This window comes from Perca flavescens, chromosome 11 (genome assembly GCF_004354835.1).
Source record: "Perca flavescens isolate YP-PL-M2 chromosome 11, PFLA_1.0, whole genome shotgun sequence".
Taxonomy (NCBI): Eukaryota; Metazoa; Chordata; class Actinopteri; order Perciformes; family Percidae; genus Perca; species Perca flavescens.
This window is the reverse complement of record NC_041341.1, coordinates 19,893,225-19,920,175: the sequence shown is the minus strand read 5'-3', so window position 1 is coordinate 19,920,175 and position 26,951 is coordinate 19,893,225. Positions and strand designations below refer to the sequence as shown.

The 26,951-nt window shown below is 41.8% G+C and overlaps 1 protein-coding gene across 2 annotated transcripts; it reads right to left on the bottom strand.

Moving 5' to 3' along the window:
• Positions 1–1,357: 1,357 nt before the first annotated feature.
• On the bottom strand, positions 1,358–25,469 carry adam23b (ADAM metallopeptidase domain 23b). 2 transcript variants are annotated; one of them, XM_028590750.1, is made up of 26 exons: positions 25,030–25,469; positions 24,135–24,388; positions 23,628–23,704; positions 18,974–19,037; positions 17,833–17,915; positions 17,633–17,696; positions 16,846–16,918; positions 16,344–16,414; positions 16,089–16,154; positions 15,864–15,932; positions 13,924–14,090; positions 12,917–13,001; positions 12,738–12,825; positions 11,595–11,646; positions 10,222–10,321; positions 10,067–10,138; positions 9,891–9,977; positions 9,723–9,803; positions 9,550–9,600; positions 9,386–9,449; positions 9,167–9,272; positions 8,423–8,542; positions 8,076–8,244; positions 6,438–6,549; positions 5,084–5,174; positions 1,358–3,212 (listed from the first exon to the last, which is right to left on the bottom strand). In XM_028590750.1, exons 1-26 carry the CDS (start codon positions 25,103–25,105, stop codon positions 3,167–3,169), a joined length of 2,388 nt encoding a protein of 795 aa, XP_028446551.1. In that variant the 5' UTR covers positions 25,106–25,469; the 3' UTR covers positions 1,358–3,166. The 2 variants fall into 2 exon arrangements, with proteins under 2 accessions (XP_028446551.1, XP_028446552.1); XM_028590751.1 differs by having other exon boundaries at positions 24,135–24,352.
• Between the last annotated feature and the right edge of the window lie 1,482 nt (positions 25,470–26,951).

The following is a 26,951-nucleotide window of genomic DNA, read 5'->3' as shown; positions in this document are numbered from 1 at the left end:
AACAATATACCGTTAGAAAGGTGACAACTTACACTTTAGTTTAACACCATTAAATTAACTGAAAACATTAATAGATCATTTATATTCCTATCATAACAGATATTGTGATAGAACGTTAGCCAATAAGTGTCCGAACGTGGACACAGTGACGCTAGTAATATTAACGTTAGCTGTAGATAGACGATTAATCTAATGCTAATTTAGCCAAAGTAGCACACCCCGGTCTGTCTGCCTCACTCCCCCGGCGCAGAGAGACTCAGTCGGGATGACAGCTGACAACAGCCCCGGTACATATAGCTAGCTAGTTACCGTTAGCCCCCAGTCAGCTATCAGCCAGCAACTTTCATTACAGCAACCCCCGGCCAAAACTTATCTATCTCCAGTGCCTGGTGCTTACGACGCTAACGGCAGTTTAATTAAACGTCGGGAAACAGACCCAGCACCGAGCCACAACAGCGGCAACATCCATAGCGGTAACTACATCTCCGTAGCGCTACCGGTGTAGCATCTATGTGCCGAAAATCTCCTCCCTGCCGAATTTTGCCCCCATTCGCGTTTAGCTGTCTTTACGGTTAGCTAAATTAACCCGACAAAAGGTGGGTTAAGCACCAAAACGAAAAGTTAAGATTACTGAAAAGTGAAGGGGAGATAATTCCGGGCAGCTGGGAGATGTTATGCTGCTGCACAACAGGCATCAAACGTCCTGGCTCGCTATCGCGGAGATTTCCCCGACAATCCCCCACCCACACCCGTCTCTCAACCTGGTTTAGTAGCTAGCTAGCGTTACAACAAACCCCGTCCGCCCCGGTGTTGAAACCATCCAAAAGGTGACATTGATATGTGAAATATTTTGTGTTTTAGCTGCTGGCTACTGTTAGCTTGCTGGCTCACTAGCTAACTGGTCAGCTACAAATACAAATCTAATCAAGAAAAACGTAATTATGTTGGGGAAACTGCAGCTATTTTATTACAATAACATGAATAAACGTAACGTGAATAAACTTGAACGGGTAAACTCGCCCGTGAACTGAAGCATTCTAACGATTCTAACCGGCAGCGAAGGTGTTTAACACTAAAAACTCCCATAATTCCACGCAACTTCCCAACGTCATCAAAAGTCCAGTTTTACCCTATTGTTTTTACCAAAGCCGGTCTACGGAAAGCCGTTCCACTCCCTATCCAGCCCAAAGACAGTATATAATGGACCAATAGACCCCGTTGCTCTGGACGGAGACCAGTGAAGGCTATTAGAAGCACTTTTCCGGTGATGGCCAGCTTGGTACTTGTTCATGTGAAGTGTACATACACAAAATCAGTTCAGTGATGATTTGGCAGGGAAAAACACAAAACACTCACATAAAATTTGTCAGTAGTTTATTCGTCGGTCCAACTGTACATGATGCAGTGAGAGAGGGACACCAGATGATGAGTAACATGGAGGAGATTACAACGATGCCAGTGCTATGGCAGCACCTGGAACACACCAACTATCAGCTGGACTGAAAATAATAGCCCTGCACAAGGAAACTGTTCAGGCCTCAATATGTACAGGCACCATACAATGTGTTTGTGTACGTGTGTGTGCATGTGTGAGATTAAAAACATCAGACCGGATGAAAAACACACAAAAATGATTTTCAGTTCCACAAATGTAAAAGGTTGCTCTCTCGCTTTTCATTGGAAATATTAATAATTATCTTTTTTTCCATTTGTCCATTCATAGTTGGAGTATGTTGAAGCAAAGTGAAATGAGACGTGGAGTGGCCAAATACAAAAGATTAGCTGATTAGCAGAATGGTTTTGTAATTCCATGTCTACATTGATATCGTTATTCCCCATACGTTTGTGCAATATCTCTCTTTGCATAGTAAATAAAAGTTAAATGTTTTTGTTGTTGACATGCACCTATCTTTTATAGCATATTTTTCTTGCGGATTTTGGGGACACCCATATAGAATTATAAGCCCACTATAGTGATTGCATGCAGCGTTACCAGTTGAGCTGAACTTGATTTCTACTAAGAGTTCATGAGAGCAAAAAGGTTAAGCCAGTATAGTGGGTGTTATTGAGGACCGTTACGTAAGACCTGGCTGGACAGGTGAGCGCCTGCATGGACAGACTTCATGCCTTCAGCAGTAGGAGAGGCACCACTGGCTGCAGACAGAGGAGAAAGTGTTCTGTGTGCAACAACATCCATATGTTCAGGTGATTAGTTCTTTGGCTTTTGAGTCACTGTAGAAGATACTTTGGGAGAGAGGGGGGGGGGGGGGGTCTTGTGACGTTAATCGGACATATCAGTCTGAATCCCTCTAGAACTGACATGCTTCTCCTCAACAACCACAGCTACTCTGTCCGCTGAATCTAACCTTTGACCTCCGCCCAAACAATCACAGGAGGCTATGCAGAGTGCGATCACAATTTTGGCCCAAATCTCCAATTCTTTTCAATAACATTGCCAAAAACACCCGCTATACAACATGCTAAGATAAAAAACAAAAGCAATTGATGTCTTTGTAAAATATGCTGTTAATTCCAAACCTGAACTCCTTATTTATGTACAATTTTGGGTATGTGCATTCACTATGTGGTCTGCACTGCCCTTATGGGTCCTCACCTGCAGCCTCTTCAATAATCTACAGCAGTTAAAAACGTGAGCTATAGGAGCTTTAACCGGCTTTCCACTGGGTTTGGTTTTTAACGAGGTCTATCTCCTGCATTAGATGATTCCGTTTTTTTTTCTTCTCTTTGTGTGTGTTTTTTTTGTGTGGTATATTCATAGCTTTCGTAGCCATGCAGAGCCCTGCAAAGAGGGCTCTTCATGCCAGGGGGCCAGCAAGCAGCACACTTTTGTGCAGAAAATCATGCCAGGTGAGAAAGTGGTGTGGATTCCGCCTGAACGCCTGTGCACTGGCACTATAGGATGGAAGAGGAGCTCTGTTACTCTAGAGATCAGGGTGGGGGTGTGGGTTTGTTACATGGGTGAGGTGGAGTTGAAAAGGCTGCATTTCTAAAGTCACTACAATGGAATTTGTTAAAATGTCCACTATGTCTTTTTCAAGTATATCTAATGCCAAAGATCAGCAGCAATAAGTGCAGTCCAGCTATCAAGTAGCCAACTAAGGAAGCCTTGGAGGAGTCCGTCTGTCAATTGCCATCTCTCCCCGGGTCAAATGGCTGAGGCGTTGGGGTCGTATCGCCGTTTCTTCACATTTCTTACGTGGAGACAAGAAACAGGAGTCAGTGTGTGCTATAATCACGTATGTAACATGGCTAGTGCAACCTGGACAAGCAGCCACACTCATCGCCTCAGTTTACAATAGTAGACTCGCAAGTAAAATGCCACACACAATTCTTTTTGGTATATTCAAGAGCAGAAAATAAAAAGGATCTCTATGGTTGTATCATTATTTGAGGACTTCAAGATCATAATGCCGAAGACATTGAAGTGAGGAAAGGCTGGTCCACATTGAGCCAGTTTGGCCTTGACTCCAAAGAGGCAATCAGAAGTATTTATATTCACAAACCTTTACATCCCAATTCATGATAATTTGACAGTATGGTAAAATGACTTTCTTATACATTTTTATTTAGGATCCATTTAACTTAAGTTAGAAGTAATGACCTAAATGAAAACCTTCACCCAGTTTATTGAGCAAAAGAACAATAAAGCCTACATTCAAATTAGCTAATAAATACATTTTGAAGGTCTATGAATATAAATGTCCACTGTTGCCCTCTCACAGACAACTGCTGACTGACTTGTGCGTGCAACGTTAGTTTACAAGAAGCATAGGAGACATGTCTCATTACCAGTTTGGATGGGAAAAACATTAGTTCCACTCAAAACATAACCATCTGGGAAGAAAGAGCTAACATAAAATATATTCTATAGAGGAGGGAAAGAGGAGACAACCAGATAAACAACAGACACAGCAGCAGCAGCAACAACAATGACTACTACCACAACAGTGGGACAACAACAAAGACGACAACAGGAGTGATGCATAACCTCCCCGTACTGTGGCTTGTTGTGGGGCTCCTATCACTTTGTCATGCACCTGTTCCAATAGTAGGCCAGTTGAAGGTGGCACTATTGCTGTGCGTGGTTCATGCAGTGCAATGTGCCGTGTCTGTACCAGGACTGTGTAGCAGGCAGCATTGGCAGCTGGTGTGGGTGGGGTCCAAGAGCCTGGCCATCTTAGGTGGGTGTGGCCAGCCATGGCACAAAGGCTGCAGCCAACAAAAAGGGTCCTGGCTTCTCTCTCTCTCTCTCATCACTATATTTAAAGTATCTCCCTCAATCAGTAACATACTGAGAAAAAAGATCATGGAAGTGATGAGAGCATGACAACCCTGAACCAAATCACTCTGGGTTTGGCTCAGCCTTTGTGCAATGAACTGACCTCCTCAAATCAACAAGTCAACATGCAGAAATGTTTCTTATTCTGTTTTCTTTCTTTCTTTTTGTTTTTTGTTTTGGTGACAACCATGATGCTTTGCTACCTGGCATGCTTTGGTGGCTGCAGGATTGTATTTCTGAGTTGTCTCTTAGACCTATTTAGATTAAGATGTGTAACACCCCTGTTGCTCAAGACAGCAGGCTAATCAGTGGTAGATTGGACTTTATTAATATATTGTACATTAAAGTACATTTCCTCGATACCAAGAGATATAATAGAGGCCTATCTTTGGATTTCAGAGAGGACATTTTATCAATACAAGCTTACACAAGCTTTTTTTTTTTGGTTATTAAAAGTATTCTTTTCCCTCTGTTATCAGGACTTAACATGCACGTCAGGCATTGAGCTCTGCCCGTCCAATCAGTTTGAGGTTCTGCTACAGATCAACAGACGACCCCCACATGGAGCCCAGTGTCTCTCCAAATCACAGTTCACACATCTAGCCACATCCTCTTCTATAACAACCAGGACTGAACACTGGATGAAGTTGAACAGTTCAGATATGTGTTTGTGTATTGTCCACCCTGGGGTCCATATTCTGTAGCAGGAGGTCAAACCCTGGTGTCTAGAAGCAGCAGGGATGCTAGAGTTACAGCAGGAGAGGCATGCGGCGTGTTGCTTACTTAAAGCCCCATCCAGTCCCCCCCAGCACTATGGCAGCCACAAGGATGGCTCCGGCGATGGAGCCTATTATTAGATTGGTGGCACTAGGACCTGTAAAGGGTTATGGGGAAAAAGACATGAGTTTCTATACTCACTTACTGTATAAATAACATGTAACTATACAATGAAGATTTCACATGGAACAGAAAACATAACCATAAGTACTGTTACAGTAAAATGACTGAATCTGAGAATGTATTTTGCATGCCCCCTTTAGTGTGTAACATGAAGATAATGAAGTAGAGGCCCTGGGATTTTTATGTATCTGGTGTCAGTTAAGGTAGTGATTATCAGTGGTTTGTCTGTGAAGGTTGTGCAGAAGACTAGACCCTGGGTATCCATCACTATAAAGGTTTAATTAAACAGAGATTGACAGGTGATATGTATATGTGGTCTGCAGTATGAGCAGTAGAAAATGTTTTTAGGGGTCCCAGTCACCACACAGCCTACCACTGACTGACAAGCCAGGTCACTAACTGGACACTTCTCAGGACTGTTTTCCATCTAAATGCCCCACATGCCCCAGAAAGGAGAGGATCACAGGAGCAACCACATAACGACTAAGAATAAGATAGAGAAAAGGGACAAGAAGAAGAAGAGGGAATATGAAGAAAGAGGCTTGTAGTAATGGGGAACAACAGGTAGAGGCAGGAGAGGGGGAGGAGGAGGAGGAGGAGGAGGAGGAGGAGGAGAGGGAATCCATCAATCAATCACACAACACTGAAAACATCCAATCACATAACAATTATATGGTCATCACCAACACACAAGAAAACACAAAGCCACCGGGACGCACACACGGGCTCAGGCCGGCTCACGAGACCGCCCGCACACTGAGGCACCACTATGAGAGGAAGAGCTGTGAAAGGGTTAAAGATGCTTACTCTATTCCCCACCCTGTGCCTCCAAAAATCACCCCCAGGGCCAGAATGGTCCCTGCTACTGCCCCTATCAGCCTGTTAGTGGCCACGCTCACTGTGCAGAGGGAAAAGGAGCATTATTACCACCCTGTCAAAAACAAACAGCAGGCGTCTGCTTCAGAGTCATGGATGAAGTGACACGGTTCCCTCTGTGACGCTTCCCACCCCCTTTACCACCACCCCCGTCCCGTCCCGTACAAATGTAACACTGCTTTTATATTCTCCTTCAGTCGCCATTTTACGCGATCTAACAGTGTGACTGAGAATGACATTGCGATATTGAAGAACAAAAACATGTAAGTCAGCGTGAATCTTGGCTAGATTAAATCAGTAAACCTAAGCGTGTGTTATTCATTCTATCAGACGCCAGAGGTTGAAAGAGGTGGAAACCGACCCTTGGGTCCTTCGTCCTGAGTGGCCTCAGGCTCTTTAGGCGGGTCAGGCATGCTACAGTCTGTCCCCGCCCAGGTGGTGTCGCAGGTGCATGTGGCTTCATTGTTGCACACCTGTACAGATCAGACAGAAATAGATTAGGTGAGGAGGGGAAAGGAAGAGCTGTAAATAAAAAGGTGCTGACACACTGGTACTTTTTGGGAACCATTGTTCATCCACAGTTAACACAGGCTCCCACATAGACACTTACTACACTGTAAAAAGTAGATAACGATAATGACACATTTCTGGATCTAGCTTAATTCTATCACAGCTCTACAATGGAATTTTAGCCAGGTCAGCTTTCTAAAGACGCATATAATTATGCAAACAACATCAGAGCAGCTCTCCAGGCAGCACTGAATCTAATTGATTGAATTACACAACAACGGCTGGATGAACCACAGTGGATGAACCACAGTGTGCTGGAACCCAAAAAGCCATTCTCACAGCAGACATTATGACATGTGATAGTAGTAGCACAGGTGCTACTAATAACATTAAATATGGCTCCGTTCTATAAGTGTCCCGGGTAAGTCATGACAGTGAGCCAGCATTCACAATACCAGGGACCCTGAAACTGAAGCAACTAAATGGAATTCAGCCATTGTTAATTCTATTATTTACACCTGGCTGTGTCTCCTGTGAAAAAGGCCTAAAGAAGTGACAGACCTTTCTCACAGAGGACAATTTGACTTGTCAAACAGGTGTAGCTAATAACGCCTCTGAAAGGTTAACACTAATACATAAATGGTCTAATAAAAGGTCTAATCAGCTAGCCTCGTGAGACCGTCCTGATCTCGCGAGCTCCAGTTTTCCACTCGCAGATCAGTCTGGCATCTTGAGGTAGAGAAAATTTGGAGCCGTTAGCCAAACGACCGGGCCAATCAGCGTTGGTTTTGAGGTGGGATAGGTGGTGATAGACAGATGGTTTATCCAATCAGCTAACCAGTATTTTCAGTCAGCGGTCCGGGAACCTGAAAGGGTGCCTTTTATTCCTAAATTCTTGTTACACAAATTGCAAATATCCTTTACCGACATGTTGCCTGCTTGCTGAGCTAACGAGCTATGCTTTGCCTGTAGCAGCAGGGGCGGGCTTGTGGTTGTATTTTCATACGCTTCGTGGATCGGCGTCAGGTTACTAATCAGCCACAGGGATTGAAAACACCGGTGTGCCTTCAAGAAATATATCGACACTTACAGTACCTTTTAAATCTTGTTTTTAAGCAAATTGTAGCCTTCCTTTTATTGAATATTAGCTTAGTTTAGCATTTACATGAAACACGTTGAGCTGCATTTAATAATGAAAGGTAGAATAGTAAAAAAGTGTATTTCTAATATTATTATATATTATTAATGGCTGCATTTCATGTAAGCGTGTCAGTGCCAGGGTGCTGGTGCATGGTGGCTCACTGGACACAACAACAAAAACCAGTTACATTACAGTGAGTGGGCTGCATTTGTCCAGTTTATGTTGATGTCTCAATAAAGGACCTGTCTACTTAAGTGATGTCTGTATAACTGCTATTAATGCTATTAAGCCTGGATAGACCACAAAGAGATAAGCGTAAATTGTGGGTAAGTTGGCACCAGGACTCACCCCATGGGCAGAGCACACCTGTCCATTAGGTCCACTAGGGCAGGTGCTCATGTTGAGTGACTGGATGGGCAGACACTTGCGGTCAAGGCACATCATTGACGGCCCACAGGGAGTCCCATCGTCCACGTAGCCTAAATCAGTGTCATCATCCAAAAGGACATGGCCACCACTGTGAGGACAGGGAGGAGAAAGGGAAAGAGGGAGAAAGATAAGAAAGGAGGGGAGGGGAGGCGAGGGAGCAAAAACTCATACATGGAAAATTTGACCAAAAGTGCTAAAAAACGTGACTGCAGACTATAGTTTCCAGGACATGAACAGGTCTTGTTATATAGTACACATGTGTTTACCTGCAGTCTACCAGTCTGCCTTGATGGTTGAAGGAGGCTGGGGTGATATCTCCTTTCATCATTCCGACGCGTGGGTTGCGGCCGATGTTGGAACACAAAAGGTAACCGCAGAACACATCACTGAAAACACAACAGAGAGAAGTCTGTACGGACGCCAATCGTCAACTTTATATACCTTTTGACTTGTCAGGTTTTCTTCCATCTATCATTACTTTCAAATCCTGTCTTAACACCTGTCTTTCAACAACTGCTTTTGAGTCCTCTATATTTAGTATGACTAGCAGATTGATTTATTCTGTTACAGTTACTTCCCATTTAATTTTGTTTTAATTATTTAAAGCATTTTGGTGAAGGAAAAATGACAGTCAATCAACAGTCCCTCACAGTAAGCAATTCAATTTGTTTTCAGTTGTGGAAAGCATTCTTATGTTTAACAGTGGCCCTGCTTCGCAACATGGCTGTATTTAGAGAACCTTGCTACCAAAACACAAAAAAAGAAAGAAAGCTCCAACTGCAAGTATATGGGCTGGGCTTGCAAATGCTTTTAAGGACAAAGTTCCTGTAAACTCTGTGCCCTCTGTTGCCTTCTATTGGTTGGCTTCAAAACAACGTGAATCTCCTTTGTTGTCAGTAATAAAAGAAAATAATGAAACCAAAGCCCTGCCTCTATGTAAAAATATAAAGTACGGTCACGCTGACAAGGCTGTATAAGGAAATACCATAGTGAATTCCTTTGAAACTCACTGTTTGCTACACTGGATCCATTTGTCTCCATCCTTTCCACAGTTGCCCTTCTCTGTGCCCTCCGTGTTCAGCTTCTCATAGCAGAACTTCTCAGAGCCTCCAGCCTCTGAGGGAAAGAGAAGAGGCATGAACTGCCCAGGACTGACGGTCTCTGTATGACAATACTCTGACAGTCCACTAATACGAGCTAATGTGAGCCAAAAGGAATATTAATCTTACTTGACCCCCAGATGTATTTACACTGGTTTTCCCTGGTCTTGCACTCTCCGTTGTAGCAGCGGCCCTTCAGACAGAAAAGAACAAGATAGTAAATATCAGCTGCTCCCAAACTGCTATTCTGATGCATGACTGCTCCTTTTTTTTTATGTCATTAGTTTGCTTACCTGGTTTACCTGGCAGAGGTAACCATCTTGTTTATGAAGATTGGGAGGGCACTGCAAACAGTGACAAACATTAGACTTCTTCATAACCATGCACATTATCCTAAACATGAAATAATAAAATATGCAATAAGTTTGAAACTGAAAAAAAATGTAACGGTGCAACACAAGAACACCTGTCCAGAGTCCCCAGAGCAAGTCTCTGAGATATCACAGTCGTTCACAGCATAGCGGCAACTGTAACCTCGTGGATAAAACTGGCAGGAAAAGGAAAGAAGATAAAAGTCAGAGGTGTAAATAAATGTTTTGGGCTGTAAAACTTTGAGAAAAGACAAAACTCATACCAGACATGTGTTATTGCAGCACGGGCCATCGCTGCAGTGCGCCCCATTGGCGAGGGAACACTTCTTGCAGCATTCCTTGTAGCACTCCTGGAAATAAACAGTGGGAAGAGCTTCATTCTTCTGAACACATAGACGACAACAAACAGATTTGACATTCTGAAGTAAAAGAAACTCACTGCTCTCGCTCCGCAGTCGCACTCCTCTCCCACTTCCACAAATCCATTACCGCATTCTGTTGCCTCGAACAGCTAACAGAAGCAGACAGGAGAGTGTAAAGGATGGAGCATATGTGTGATTCATGACAGTTGGGGCAGAGTTGTGAGCGTCTAACCTTGGTTGGCCTGTTAAACAGACACGAGCCTCCACCTTTTAAAAGGAACTCCTTGTAGTCTGAGATGCTGCATTTGGAAAATCTCCGTGGGTGTTGGACTCTGAAGAGACAGAAAACCAAGTGATAATTAACAAGAACTGTAAGTGTCGATCAATGAGGATGGAAGCATGGTTTAAAATGCTGTCGGGTGCCATGTGTCTGTTGAGCCACTTTTATTAGGAGTGTTTTTTTTTTTGCCACCATAACAAGACATTAGAGCATCTCTTGCACACACACACAGCTTTATTAAGCTATTCATTACGGACTACTGTTACTGATATCTATTAATGTTTACTGTATATGTTCTCAAATTCTTCACACTGATTGATGAGAGTTTATTTTGGTGATGTAGCTAATGGTAGTGGCAGTGTTTGCCGAAGGTCTTTTGTGAGCTCTACAAATAAGGATTGTTGCACAATCCACTGTTTGAAACAATCACACTTTTACTTTTACATCTCCTGACAGCCCACAATCAGATACAAAAACAGTTTAGAACTAACTGCCTATGACAGGAAAGAGAACATATTTGAGACCTTTGTAAATTAAATTTGAGTCTTTTCAATACCTTCTAAGGAAACAAAATACAATGCTTTTAAGGACATTTTAAGACCTGCAGATACCTTGTGAAAATACTGTCAGAATATTATGGGGTCAAAGGTCAAAGCATGGATCAGTCTACATAAAAATTATGTCACATTAAGATCTTGGTTCATTTATTTTACACAACTGCTATCTTATAGTGTAACTTTGTCCTCAATTCGGCAAATCCCAGGAAATAAGAAAACAAAATGGGAGCAGACCAAAACACAACTGAAAAATGAATTGCTATGATTAAACAGTAAGCAACAATGACATGCCTTCATGTGCAGAGATGTGGAAAGTTACTGGTGCATTTTTAAGTATATAATGTTGCTGTGCCCCTTTGTCAACCTTTTTCCAATAATAGTAGTTGATAAAAGCATACTGATCCCATTTATACCTGATATTAACGTGCAGTCTGTATCTACCAGCTGAAAATGGGCTCACTGATTAGTATATTCTTTAACTGACTGAATCTTTAATTAAAAATTGTTTTACACAAAAAAACAAAAGGGTTGACTGGTGAGATTTTGAATTATCAGTAAGGTCAAAACAGAACGTATGTATGAATAGAATAGAATGTATCTACCAATTCTGCATTCATTCTCACACTCCCAGACTACATTAGTGGTTGACCATAAACAAGCATCTCTAATTGTTCCACTATCCCTCTCTTGTGTGTGTGTGTGTGTGTGTGTGTGTGTGTGTGTGTGTGTCTGTGTGTCTCTCTCTCTCAGGGATATACTGGACATTACCCAGTGTCCTCCATTATGCAGCCAGGCCATGGGTCAACACAACCGCATTCCTCTGCAAAAAAAAAAGTAAGAGAGGACAGGAAAAACACAGAAACAGACCGTGAGATAAATGCACAGAAAGATGTTTTTCAAGACAAGTATTTAAATACAATGATTGTATTTCTGCTTTATCATCTCAAAGATAATCAGCATTAAATTGGTGCATTTAGCACCTGATTTCCAAAGATTTCAGCTGAATAATTCTATTTTCCACTGACATACTAACAATCATTTCTCAAGCTCGGACAGTTTTGGGACCGTAAAAATAATCTCTCTGATGGTTGAGCTTCACTAAGCACTGTGATCTTAAAACAAATGGCATAATTCATCCTTCTTGAGCCTGACTAAAATTCTACTTTTAGACCACTTTTTCCAAAATCAATCAGTGCACCCCTCCATCTGTCAATTCTGGCACAGATAAGAGTTGACAAGACACAGTTTGGTCCAGTCAAAAGGTATATTTTTGTTTTATAGGCACCATGTCCTGCTTTAAATGATAAAGACATTTAAGATTGTAATCCTAAAATCTGAGATAACACTTTTTCAAATGACAAAAAGATGTACTGTCTTACATTCCGTCTATTAACATACTTAAGATACAACACAAAACAACAAAATATCCTACTTACGCCTAGAGGTATCTCGCCATGCCAAAGGATTTGTTTTATTTGCCGAATTTTTAGGATATCTGCTAACATGCCAATGGAATGGAGGGTTATTGAATTTCCGATGCTGAAAGCCCAAAATTCAAAAGAAACATGCCTTTGTAACCACCATTTCTCTGATTAATCAGGTCGAACCACAGATTTCTCTTTGGACACTTTTATTGAGAACTATTTTCTACAAAACATAAAAAAGGGGGGAAAAGAACAGCTAAAGTGCATGATATTGCAAAACCTCAGCAAATTACGTTACACTCATTTGACACTTTTGTCCAAAGTAACTTCAAATAAAACGAAAACCATCTGCATGCTAAATACAACTAGAGGTGAGGAAAAATATGTTTTGAATGATCGGAACACTGTGATTTTGGCTCTGAATAACCTGCCCTCCCTCAGTTCATTTAAACTAGCTGTGAGATAAGAACGTGTTTTTCATGTATACTTCTCTTGGATGCTGGGTCCCACTGGATGCCCAGGTTCTGAGCCAGGCTCTGGGATAGAGACCCTGCCATGGACAAGCTGTTGCCATACTGTGGACACAGCAGAGACCAGGGATTATTCACCTGCAGTCAGTCTCTGTGATACAGGGTGATGCTCAGTGTTAGACACAGCAAATCTGACCTCATTGACCCCTACTCCTCGGCTCACAGAACACATGCCTCCAAAGTATGCTGCGCTGCTCCTGCGGTAGTGGAAGGTCGCATTTCTACAAGAATGATGGAAGACAAAGAGACATACTTAGACTGAGAAGTTTGGTATCATTTTGGGCATTATTAGTGGGGTAACTTACGAAATACACAGTTGGATCCATTAACGCCTGCACTAAGCTATTCAGCTAACGCTAACTCTCCCAATGTTCGATCCAGGTGAAAAAAGCTTATGGGGGTTTGTTTGGCTTGAGGTCATGGTGCAAAGGACCCTAGGGTGAAATTACGCCGAACCATCACTTGAATTACTCCTGGCTCGATGGTGTTTTAAGCCCCCAACGTCGACTTCAAGGCAGCGCTGCACCTAACCCTAACCTTAACCCTTTCCCATTACCTAACCATTGCCTAATCCTGGTGCCTTCCAGGCAGCACTGCCTGGAAGATGACATTGGGGGCTTAAAACACCTCACTCCTGTGGACACAGTGCTGTTTTAACACCATGAAGGTACAGAGAGAATATTAATAACGTCAAAGCATGGATCAGGCTGTAGGAAAATAATGCCAAACTAAGATACTGGTTAGTTATTTCATGCAGAAGCTATCTGTTTTGCATCCAGCCTACTGTACATAATTTGGGTCTCAGAAGTGGTTGCAGATTCAGGTTCATATTTGTATTGACTCCCGGCCATGATTACACAGTACGGAGTACAAAAAACCTAAAATACAACAATAATTTTGCTTGCATTTTTATATATTTACAAAATACACTTCCATAAGAGAAAAATAAATACAATGGAAAGTATTCTACAGTAAGTTTACGTCCACCTGTTTTAATCAACTTTTTAAGAAAAAGATGCTGGAAATTCAAAAGAATACCTAAATATTGCAAATAAAGCTTAAATATTGGCTAAAAATCCATATTAATAAAGAAGATGCACCAAAGGGTGATGAAATCACATTTAGTTTAAATAAAGAACTTACGAGAAGAGGTGCACAGCGTCGGCATGGTGCTTGATGTTCTGCTGCCGGTACTTGGAGAAATCCCGCAGCATCTCAAGCGGCCTCACACTGATGGGGATCTGATCCTTGTCCGTCCAGATCTCCACAGCAACGAGCACCACACGTGTATGTAGCTGCTCTTTGAAGATCTGCCATTGAAGCGTGCAGTGAATGGGGAGGAATAAAGAAAGGCAGAGAGAGCGAGAGGCAGAGAGAGAGCAGCAGCAACAGCACAGGGAGAGGAGAACAACACTGGGTGTGAATTTGGATCTGTACTGTCTGAGGAGGACAGATGAGGGGATGCAGCACACTGAGGAAAAGGAGGAACAGGGGAGTGTTAATGCACGTGATGAGGACACAGAGCAAATACCAGCACAATGCAATAAAGACTAACATTAAGACAACTAGGGGGCCGACTAGGGTTAGAGAGATGTACTCCATCATGACACATGAGGAGGTCTTCAGCTGTACTAGTCTCAGACCTTCCTCCACAGCACTGCGAAGGAGGGTTTGGCTAGTACACACAGCATTACGAGATAGGGGGAAAACGTGCTCTGGTTTATTGGCATTTGTTTAAACCAATCACAACCATCTTGGCGCTAAGCACCGGACGAAGCAACGGTGCCGCTGCAAAATAGCCTCGGGAAGGAACTTGTCTTGGTGGAACGTGTACCTTCAAAAGTTGTTTTAGTCGTGCAACAGAAAACTCAGATTGGACAGATAGTCTAGCTGGCTGTCTGGATTTACCCTGCAGAGATCTGATGAGCAGTAAACCATAGTTCTCATAAAATCGACCACAGTTTAAAATTCAAACACAAAGAAAGCGGAAGGTAACCGGCCGTAAAGAGTGACATCCGGACCAATCCTGGAGGTGGAACGTCCTGGATATATACTACAGCTGTACTAATATATCAACAGGTGTGCACTGTAAAGACATATTTGGCACCTACCATTGTCTCTATGCCTCTGTGTTGTACTGTACGCAACATATAGGCTACATTATCATGGGTGAAATGTTATATTCTGCTGTCACCAAACAACAAGAAACAAATCTAAGAGTCTATAGCCATGCTTACGGCTGTTTGAGGCTGCATTAGCGGAAAGTAAGAAGTCGAGCACTGTACTTAAGTACAATTTTGACGTACTTTTACTTTGCTTGATTATTTCAATGTAATGCTACTTTAAATTTCTACTACTTTTATTTAACTTTTTATTTCACTACATTTATTTTTTACTCTAATGCTTTCAGTAAATTTTGGCAGTCAATACTTCTTTACTTTTACTTATGTGAAGTCTGATATGTAGGACTTCTACTTGTTACAGAGTATTATTACAGAGTAGTATTTTTACTTGTACTTAAGTCAATGTGTTGTATGTATGAGTACAGCGGAGCTTTGAGCAAGATGTTAATGCGAGTCCTAACATGCTCATGATCATAATAACAATGCCAACATGCTATTATGGTTACTATGTTCACCATCTTAGTTTAGTATGTTAGCATGCTACACTTGCTAGTTAGCACTAAAAAAAACTCAAATGATGTCTTGTTGTTGCTGCTGGTGGCGCTAGAGGAAAAGTCAGTCATTAGGGTTAATGCTTTTGGGAAAATGAATGTCGGTAGATGTAGAGATATTTTACAGGACGAGTGAAACAATTGACCTACTGGTGGCTACAGGAAAAGTCAGAGGATCACCAACGTCATTGGGATACATCATCTGGGGACCATGAATGTCTGTATAAAAAGTCATGGCAATCCATCCAATAGTTTTTGAGATATTTCAGCCTGGACCAAAGTGGTGGATCGACTAACCACTCCTAGAGCCGCGCGGCTAGAGTGGCAAATAAAAAACAAATAATTGTGTGTATGTAAATTCTGAAGTGGATCTATAAACATACACAGGGTAACTAAAGAGTTTACTCACAGCATCCACAACATTCACCACTGACTTGGCAAAATTCCTTGTGTGCTGCTTGGTCTTGTGTCGTCTAAACTGCAGGCACAAAGAAAGAACAACACAGATAAATAAGCTGCAGTGATTTGATGGTGCTCACTCAATATAATGTGCTGCATTCACTGCTCCCCCTTGTGGGAAAAAGGTCTCAAATATAGATGAGGGTGTTTTTCTGAGAAACTATCAGCTACATACCATACTGTGGTCACTGACAATCATAATTTCCAAATACTTCATCTCCTCAAATACACTGCGAGGCATCTGCAAAATAAAAACACACCAGCAATTATTAGGATTAGAGTGTTGTCTTTATATGTTCCATTATGACCACAGGTTAGACTTTGACCATGTTCTCAACTGAAAGTTTTTATATTCATTGTATAACAATTTAAGGGTGGGTGAACAAATGTTTTAGCATCACTTCAGACAGACGTGAGATCAGAGACTTACTGCTCGCTTTTTCCTGCGCTTCAGCCAGGACAAGTCATCCAGCTCCGAGAAGAGCTGCTCCTCGTCCTCGACTTCAAACACACACAAGGAAACAGTGACACTTCAACTCACATATTTACAACTGGGTTTGCCTCTTTCGTGAGTTCAAGCCAAAGAGATGTTTTTGTTTTTTTCCAGAAAATGGAATTTCCCTGAATTTCCCATTAAGTACTGTGTTAAATAACACTAAGTATGATATACTAGAGTAGAGACATTAAAATTGTAAAAATCATTCCAGTTTAATCCTCCTTTCTCACCAATCCAAACTAAATATTATAAAATGTTAGGCTGTAACATCCATTTAAATTGTGTTTTCTTAAAGCTCTATGAGAACAAGCCGTGGAAGCACTACTTGCCGCCAAACTTGTGTGTTTTGTGGTGAACACACATACGGAAGGCCATGTCAGGGTCAAAAGAGGTGTGGCGATGGTCAGAGGTGGAGGACTGTGATGGAAACACTTACTCTGTTCCTCTGAATAATTTTTCCATTGAAAGGAGGCTGTTCTTCTTAGTTTGTGAGGCCTTGCAGCTGTATCCTGCAGAGGTGAGGCAAACAAGTGTTAACAGATTATGAAGATTGATACCACGCTTATGCGTGTCTGATGAATATGAAGCTACAGCCAGCAGCAGGTTAGTTTAGCTTAGCATAAAGACTGGAAACAGGGGAAAACAGCTAGCCTGGCTCTGTCTGAACAAAATCCACCAGCAGTTCTGAAGCTCACTATTTAACAAGTTGTATCTGATTACAATTGTGTAATCTTCGGCATTTTGTGATTTTACGGGTGGTTATGGGCCAGATTATTTCTTGGCCTGGCGAAGTGACAAGGTTGCCTGGTAACCTCACGGCAATGACAAGACTCCAGGAAGTCACTGCTCTCGGCTAAGAAATAGTTTGAAAAGCACAACCTCATAAAACGGAACATATTATTAATTAACATGACTAGTATGAATAGAAGTTAAACATACATCACATCTCATATATAAAATAGTCACGTTTGTTTAAAACCTTACTATGTCCAAATTTAGTATATAAGCTAATGTACTCAATTACTTTCCTGGACACAGACTGTACAAAATGGCTAGACAGTGCTTCATTGTCTCATCTCCTTCCTTTAAAAACAGGAATGTCCTTGGAGTGATTAGGATATCCTCAGCATCTACAAAGGGTGGTGTGTGTGAGAGGTGGAGATGAGTGAGTCAAAACCTTTATGCAATACATATTTTAGTTCTCTGCGACAGGAAGAACTTACGATTGAATGAGTCTGTTGTAAGGGCTCAATTAGATACACATAGACTCCATCGTCAAACATCCCACTGCCGGGCAGAGAGAGTAGAAAAGAGAGAGAAGGCAGTCAATACTGAGTCATTAGGAGCTGAGGAGCAGAGATGAGTGTATCCAGAAATATTCTGAACACGGCGAGGATTACACACAACTCTGCTGTTCACTTACTGCAGCCCGTTGCAGGTAGATAAGGCCACATGGGAGTTATCGTTCCCTCTCACCTGGCCGTGGTAGTAACAGTGCTCACCGCCCTGAGGGAAGAAGAGACAGTGCTAATGCAGCATCACAGCAAACCCCATCCATAAATCAGCATTACTGGCAGCACACCACACATAACTGTGCATACGTTGACAGATGACGTCTCAGATTGTGATGTGTTGTATTTTTTTACTTAATTATCATGTGTTTGAATTTTTTAACCTCTCAGAGGAGGTAACAGCTTGTATCACATATGCCAAGTTTGGCACATTTGCAATACATTTCTGCGGGGTGTCTTTGCTTGTGAAGATGTTAAGTTAAAACATTGCAAGGTGGATCCTGGCACTATCTGTGACTCAGCTGTCAGATCCAGGGTGAGCAGAGGACATTCACCCCCTCTCTCTCTCTCTCTCTCTCTCTCTCTCTCTCACTTCACCCATCCCACGCTGCACTGATACTGCAGAAGGCTTTCTCTCCCTTGTCATGTGACCAGAGCTCCAGCAGGAGGCTGCAGGAGAGCAAAACCCTGCTGATTCAGCTACAGTATGCCCAGCCCAGCCCAGCCCAGTGCCTGAATCAGCAGCAGCAGCAGCAGAGGCAACTAGCTCACATTCCCAACCTGTTTTCTCCCCCCCTCTATCTATCTCCTTTCCTTCTGTTCTATGAAAACCATGTACTTTCACATTTTAATCTACCTATACAAGTCTATCTATCTATTTTAATCTACCTATGCAAGTATATCCATCCATCTGAACATTTTGTTTTTTTTCTTAGTCTGCAAAGAAGACATCCTAGATGTAAATGCAGTTAATTGGATGACTCGTGAAAGTCACAGTGTTAATTTGATTACCAATTTGCAGAAGTTTTGATGATAAAAGGTGACAAGCAAACAGATTTACAGGAAATCAACCCTCACATCTGTTCCTGTCTTTTGTTGCAATGCCTATTTCCTAAAGTTGAGACCAAGCATATTTCTGCCTTTAGCTTCACAGACAATGTTCGTGACTGTACAAAATAAAAACAGCAGCTGAAGGAAACTCAGAACACAGATTCACCAAAACAGGGAAGATGTTCACTGTAACATTTTAACCACATCTAGAAAAGACGTTACCTTTGACAGAACAGGTTTGCCCGCCTGATAGTGGATCTCAACATAATCTGAAGACAGCAAGTCACTGTAAAAACAGACATTGTAGTTTGGTTAGGGTGGACGGATGTGATGCAGTGACAATAAAAAACACAGAAGAGACTGCCTGCCTTTGCTTTCTCTGACTCACATATTGTGGTTTTCAACTAGCGGTGAGTAGTGCTTTGGTTGGCATTTAAACAAGAACACTCTGTGCCTGGATTAACATGCACAAACACTCCCATGGTATCTCAAAAGTGTGGCGGATATGTTAAATGTTACCTGCCCTCAGGAAAAATTATGTCACATTTAACCCAATATATACTTTTATAACAGGATGCACAGTTACTCACACATTTTGCAAAGTGGCCCTTGAGTTATCTAAGTGAAACAGAGGATCTTAAACAAGCACTGTGAAACTACATTTTACACAAGTGCATGTACAGAAGATGGTTCTTCCTCAAATCTCCCAAAATTAGATCACTGGTTGAGTAATAGCACGCACAACAGCAACAGAAACAAGTAACGTTGTCTGAAAGCTGCCAATGAAGCCTAACGTGATAAATGATTGCGAGGCCTCGGCTTCACCTTGAACACAACAGTCCTCCCGGGCAGTTCCAGCTACTCGAGTCAGCGTTCCTCATCATTTCACACACTCAATCTGTTAGCTGACAGCTGACTTCAAGAGACTGCCATTTCTGCCACAATGGCGTTTTTCTTTTTTTCTCGAGTAACCTTGCAAATAAAAAAAAAAACACATCATCCTTTCCGTGGACATGTAGTGGCGTAGCAGCAGAAAAGAAAAAAGAAAAAAGATGGAAGTGCTGGATCTAGTTCTGTAACACCAGCAGTGTGACATTTTTGAGTGATGCTCAGCAGGAAGAGCACCATTATGAGAGGAGAGTCGAGGATGAGCGGCATCTGTTAGAGATTCCTGAGTGAGGTGCTAATAATAGCGTGACAGATGAGGCAGGGCTAGGACAGTGGGCCAAACTAAGGGTGTAATGGTGTTTGTATAAGTGTGTGTGAGTGTGTGTGTGGGCAGCACTGCAGTGCATGGAGGTGTAAAGAGACAGTAAGTGCATCGATGTGTGTGTTTGAAATGTCTGTGAGAGCTGTGAAAGTGTGTTGAGGCCATGAGAAGGGAGTCCTGCCCTGAGGTCTCTCAGTTCACAGGAGACTGAGTGCTACAATGCAGCAGCAGCAAACAGAGGGGAGGAAGAGAGGGAGGACCAAAAGAACTGCAGGTTTTTAGTTCTTACATCTGGGCGCCAGATCAAATGCAGCTCGGAATCCAGTTGTGACACTTGTCATTACTGTTCATACCTCTAACATATGGAAATAAGTCTAAATAAATGGAGATGCTCTGAAGAAGTAGCGCTAAACCTATTCACTTTTCTTCTCATTCATATTTTAATTCTATCAATATATGATTTATATCAACTGAAAAAACATCTTTTCAGTGGCAAAAAAAATGCTTCCTTGGTTTGCAGTCCGAGGTACAGTAAGAGTTGAGCCATTGGCAGGTTGCAGACCTATCTATATTTAGATCAGTACTGTCGCAGCTACAACACCAAGCAGAATTCAAACCCCTGTTCTCACACAAAAAAGGCACACACTGAAGTTAGCTCATGTGTCTCACAGATAACCTACAGTACAAGCAAACAGCTGGGAATAAAGGTCACACTTTCAAGCCTGCTTCTGTGAAGAGTCGCTGCTGTATTATGTGGTGATTGCTGAATGTCTGAGAATGGTACAGGACAACATCTTCTCAACATGATGTGTGATTGTGTGAGCTGGGAATGACAGGAAGAGAGAGTTCACTTCGTCATGTATCTGTCCCTATGCTATTTAAAGGGTAACTACCGTTTTTTTCAACCTGGACCCTATTTTCTCATTTCAAAGATTGTTGTTCCCATCAGTCACTTAGACACAAAAACACAGGAAAATAGGGTCCAGGTTAAAACAAAACGGTAGTTACCCTTTAACAATACATGTACACAAAGATACATCAGCATCAAGTCTTCAATAAAGATATGCGGCCTCCTAACAACATAGAGCTTAACAGCAAATTCATAATTCCTGGAGACTCTCTTATATTATCTAACTTTGTACAGTTGCACAATAAGACACGCTATGCAGATAGCTGTTAAAATCTGCACTTTGTAGGTTTCTACAGTGGCATTGAGATGATGCTCAAACCACTACAAAGATAGCAGAGCATCCAGAGTAATTTCACTTCATTACTGTGTGTCTACAGCTTTTTAAAGGTCCTATGACATGGTCCTTTGGATGCTTTTATTTAGACCTTAGTGGTCCCCTAATACTATATCTGAAGTCTCTTTCACGAAATTCAGCCTTGGTGCAGATTTACAGCCACTAGAGCCAGTCCCACAATGAGCTTTCCTTAGTATGTGCCATTTCTGTGTCTGTATTGAGGAGGAGAGAGGGGGGGCAAGGTGGAGGGTGGGGGTGTGGCCTTGACCAACTGCCACTTTGCTCGTTTGAAAGCCATGATGTATCTCTCTCATGGGTTGGACAAAGGCGAGAAAGGGGAAGTACCCTTGCTCCTTATGACCTCATAAGGAGCAAGATTCCAGATCAGCTTATCTGAGCTTTCATTTCCTCAAAGGCAGAGCAGGATACCCAGGGCTCGGTTTACACCTATCGCCATTTCTAGCCACTGGGCAAGCTGGGGGAACGCATATTAATGTTAAAAAACCTCATAAAGCGAAATTTTCATGCCATGGGACCTTTAAGTAAATACAAATGTCCTGAACCAATGTATTGAAGCTTTCCACAATTTTTCTTTTGCTAAGGTGATGAAACTACACTTTAAAGTAACCAGAGACTGAATACCAGCACATAGACTAAAAATCCAAATGTGTAAGTCTTAACATCTAACAGCAACAAAACTCACTAAAATTAAAATATTGTATAACATAATACAGCTTTAAATCACATTAAAGGACCTGGAATTCAATCAGCATTTTAAAGTCCTTGTACACATGCACATTAAGCCTTCACACATGTAGACCGGCTACTTTGTGAGGGCAGTAAATCAATATCATTGAGTGTCCGGGGCCTCGTGTCTCCAAATGGGACAGTGATCACAGACAACAGAGTAACTGTCTCCCTGCTGATTTTGATGCAAACCAATTAAACCCTATTAAAAATAGAGACTTTGGTTTTCCAAATCCTTTTCTTAAAACAGTCTGTCTGTAGTCTGGCAGCTGATATAAGATTGTGTTTAGCACTCTGGAAACTAGGATTCTGAAAAGTAGCGCACTGACCTATTTAATTACGGTTTCCCTGATTACATTATTGTCGATTGACGCTGCATTAATCACGGATCTGACATATAATAGTACATATCATTTACAAACAACAGTCATCTACAGACGGGAATCACAAGTGTTGGCAATTTATTTTTAGCTATGACACATATTGCTTGCTTAAAGTCAGTTGTCTTGCTGTTTCTGGTCATATTGATGCCAGACTTTGTTGATCTTTTCATAGTCAAACTACTTCATAATGTTTTAAGGATATTACCGTATGTTTGATGTATGAGCAAGTTTTTGTGTCTTTCTCCAATCCAATCATTGTTTTAATTATATTCTTGTTAAACTTTTCCTACAAAGTACAAAGTGCACATTTAGTTTACATTAGGCCTACATCTTAATTAGTATAACTAAACAGCCCTGCATTATCAGGGATTGTCCTGCATAGAGGAATTTTTGGCGCCTCCCAAAGAGGTTTTAGCCAGCCCCTAAGGAAAATCCCCAGCAACAAAATGATAAGAATTGAGAATAAAAATGGCTATTCAAATCCTCTATAAAACTTAACAGCAATTTACCAAACAACACTGAACAATTTACCAAACAAAACTGAACAAGCAGAACATAAACTTGAATATGATTTAAATTTATTTAAATATTAATATAATTTTTTTTCACCAATTTTTTTTTTCAAATTGTTAGAAATAACAGGAAAATGCATAGATTTATGTCAGAAAGGTAACAGACTCGTTGCCTTTAGTGTATGCAGACCAATGCTAACTGCTTGTGTATTTCCTGTATGTGGCTACTGTGACTCAATGTACATGACGTATACACACACACACACACACACACACACACACACACACACACACACACACACACACACACACACACACACACACACACACACACACACACACACACACACACACACACACACACACACACACACAGAGCCAGCTGTCATCTTTCATTTATAAAAACACATTGATAATACTGGGCCAACTTCGCACTTGCCGCCTCCATTGTAGAGATTTTGGAGAATTAATAATTTCACAATCTCATCTTTAGTCTGACCGAAAAGTTAACACAGAAAGTAGACCCCTGTAGCATCTGGAATTCTCCTTTAATGACCACAGCAGCTGACTAGTTCTAAAACCAATCGTTTTAGCTAACATGAATTACTGTAGTTAGATGAGATAAGAAAATTGATTTTACTGTTTTCTACGTTTCATTCTTCTTATTGCAAGATATGTTGTTCTATTCTTAGTTCCTGATGTGAAGCACTTTGGATACTTGCTGGTTGTTGTAAAGCGCTATACAAATACATTTTGATTGATTGATTGAGAAGGACTTACGTGTTCAATGCTAGATCCAGAGCAAATCTGGAGCCAAATGCCTCTAACTGGAAACTGGCTTGGGCGAGGTGGACTGCCTTTAAGGGAGAAAAGAGTTGTCACTGCAGATGATGCAAAGATTATAACAGTCTACCAACATAATATCCTCAAGAGTCCACCTTCAACATCGTCTACAGCACAGTGGACAAATAATAGATGTGGCGAATGAATGGCAGATGGTAATGCACAGTGGGTATACTGGAAGAAACTCTTCGTTCAGCATGGTCGCTCTGGCATTCCAGTTCTTAAACGCATAATAATGTTAATGTGCTGCGTGTAATGGGTGTCTTTGTTTTGTCTGACTCTGTGCAGTAAAATTACATTTAAAAAAGGGTTAAGATTTATTACAAGTCGTAATCTGGATTTGAAACTTCAAAACCTTGCACAGCATGCTATTTCTAGGAAATAACTTATTCCCACATCCCAGCATCAATCTGCCTCACCCATCCCTCCTCGATGCTGGCTTACCTGCCCCTCTGTGGCTTGGTTCTTGATCCGGGTGTCCAGGTCATGGTAGGTACTCTCCGAGTCCTCGTTTAGGTAGTAGATCAACCGTGAGGGGTAGGTGATCACATGCTTTACTGCATGGTGTGTTGTGTTGTCTGTAGCAGGTGCTGCAGTTGCCTGTTGCTTCAGCAGGGCTGGCGCTGCGTCCCTCTCAACCTTGTCCTCTACTCCTTGAGAAACTGCAAGACAATTCCCACCGCACAGACATGAAAAACCTGACGTACATACACATACACACACACACACACACACACACAGAGCCAGCGGTCATCCTTCATTTATAAAAACACATTGATAATACTGAGGCAACTGGCCGCGGCTTCACTGTGATTCTTAAGGACACTGTTCAGTAAGATTGGTTACATGCAGTCGTATACTGACAACCACATATGACTGATTTAGAATACATAATATAAAGAGCTTTATTTCATTGAAAGATACTTTTGATATGCTTATTGCCAAAGTGGAGACTCTGCATCATACAGATGATTGCAGTGAGCATTATGCAATAGTAATCCAAATAGCCTTAGACAATAGCAAATAATATCATGCACTTGAAGTAAAAAAAGTCCCAGCGACTGTTAATTCAAATACGTTACTCATAAATAAGAAAGAGCACTATTTTTTTAAGATGAACAAAAGATGCTGAGATGCTGTAGTCTGCCTCATGCACCATCACGCTGTAGACGCCGCATAATGAATCAAATATCTGTTTTTTGGGGGGTTACGCGATGATGTGCACCTGCAGTAATTCGTCCGTTTTTATTTTAGCTCAACACAGAAAGTGAAAGGTGTGTTTAATTTGATGAAAGTGACAAAAAAAAAAAAAAAGCCAGCAGGCTATTGATATACATACCGGATGACGCTAGTGATAGATGAAGCCAAGGCGAAAGGATGCTGACGAGCAAAGTGGCCAGAAATATCAAATGCATGATTCATATTTGATAACTGAAATATCTCAAAATCAACACATCAACGCAATAGCCTATATAGCTTGCGGCCCATCGTGGCGGGGGACGTGCCGTGCAGGGGTGCTTTCTTCATGGATCCAGGAGGCGCCGGGCTGCTGCTGCAGTAGCGGCTGAGGATGAGGAGGAGGAGAGGAGGAAAAAAGGGAGGGGGGCAAAAAGAAGGCGGTGGCTAGGCAGCTACTGGAAGTCAACCGGCAGACTCCTCCTCGGTAAGCAGGACCACAGGAAGCCCGTGCACAGGTGACCTTAAAGGCATCATGGCGCTAAGATTACAAAACAGGAAATGACCCTCTCTGTGTCAATAATGATCACACACGAGGTAGGCTATTTTGTTGTTATGATTATGTGAAAATAACACATGTTAAAACAACAAACAAACTATAATATTGACAAAAACAAAACTAAACGTTATAGCTTATTGCTTTGGTTATTGTTGTAATACACGGGCTAATAAATGGATATGTTTTAGAAGATTTTGGCTACTTCTTTTAAAGGGATACTTCACCGATTTAGCATTAAGATTTTGTATCAGTAGAAACCCTGTAGTATTTTCGAATGACCTTGCTTCCCTCCCATCATGTCCCCCTGAGACCATAGACAGTATATAATGGACCAATAGACCCCGTTGCTCTGGACGGAGACCAGTGAAGGCTATTAGAAACACTTTTCCGGTGATGGCCAGCTTTACTGCGCAGCCTCCAACTGAGAGAATGTGACGTGAGCAACGTGTCTGAAAGTTGTAAGTCTTCTGGTAGCTGTGACAAGAGAAATCTCAATCATTCCCATTCTTACAGATACGGAGAGTGTAGGTGTATGTAAGGAGATAACATGGGCACAGGCTAATTATTGCTAACTAACATGCTAGTTAACATTAGTAATTAAACCTAAACAGCTCATGTAAGTCGAAACTGCCTGCGAGCTTCTCCTGTACTATACGGTAATTCCTCTACTGTGCGACAGTAAGTCACTTGGTTATGACCCAATCGTTAGCCTATTTTTACAAAAAATTCTGCTACGGAGCCATAACGTGAGGTACAAGGTAATGAAGCCTTTTATACATTGTCGTGTTTCTTTGGAACTAAACAACGGACAAATAGAGTCTTCAAACATTTCTGATGTAAAGTTATTCGCAGTCAAGTTACGTTAAAAAAAAAATGGCGGTCAGCGGAATGCTAACAGGAGGTGATGGCCAGTTAGCAACAAAATGGCGCCATAGATGGCTCGAGTTCTGAAGCGAAGCTTACCCCCTTGCCTGAGACGAGAGATCTCTGTATTGTGGGTGTGGAAAAAATCTTCCGATGACGGAAAACGACGATTTTTGCATCATCGGAAGATTTTTTGTCCAGATCGAGGCAATGGACTACATCCATGAATGGACTACACTATGGGATTAAAGCCAGTAGTAGGAGCTACTTCCGCATGTTTTCAACCCGTTTTCAACGGTTGTCTTTACCCGAAGCTTGCCGAAGCAAAACGAGTGTCAGCCTTCTTGAAGCCTTGCTAAACAGGCTCCGTCTTTTCAGCAGAAAACTTTTACAACAATTATGTGCATTCAAACTACCGCACATGTGTACCACCGTGATACATTGGTACGGTTTGGAGAATACGCAGGAAACTTTATTACAGACGGAATACTCGACACACTACGTGAGCTTCGCCTGCTACGGAGACCAGCACCTCAGCCTGCGGTCTCGCTCTATGCCGCTAGCCGGTAAAGGGACATCCTCAGCGGTGAAACGCGGAACGAGGGCTGGAGTATGAGCTAGTTAGGTGGAAAGCTAACGTTAGCCGGCCACCTGTTCCATCA

What these genes read in the sequence shown, in the direction of transcription:
- adam23b (XM_028590750.1), bottom strand. Translation starts at nt 25,105, where the DNA reads ATGCATTTGATATTTCTGGCCACTTTGCTCGTCAGCATCCTTTCGCCT. An exon ending in GAGGAGTAGGGGTCAATGAG is followed by an intron (nt 12,826 to 12,916) that starts GTCAGATTTGCT and finishes CTGTGTCCACAG; the next exon opens with TATGGCAACAGCTTGTCCAT. An exon ending in AGGTGTGCTCTGCCCATGGG is followed by an intron (nt 6,550 to 8,075) that starts GTGAGTCCTGGT and finishes TGATCTGTACAG; the next exon opens with GTGTGCAACAATGAAGCCAC.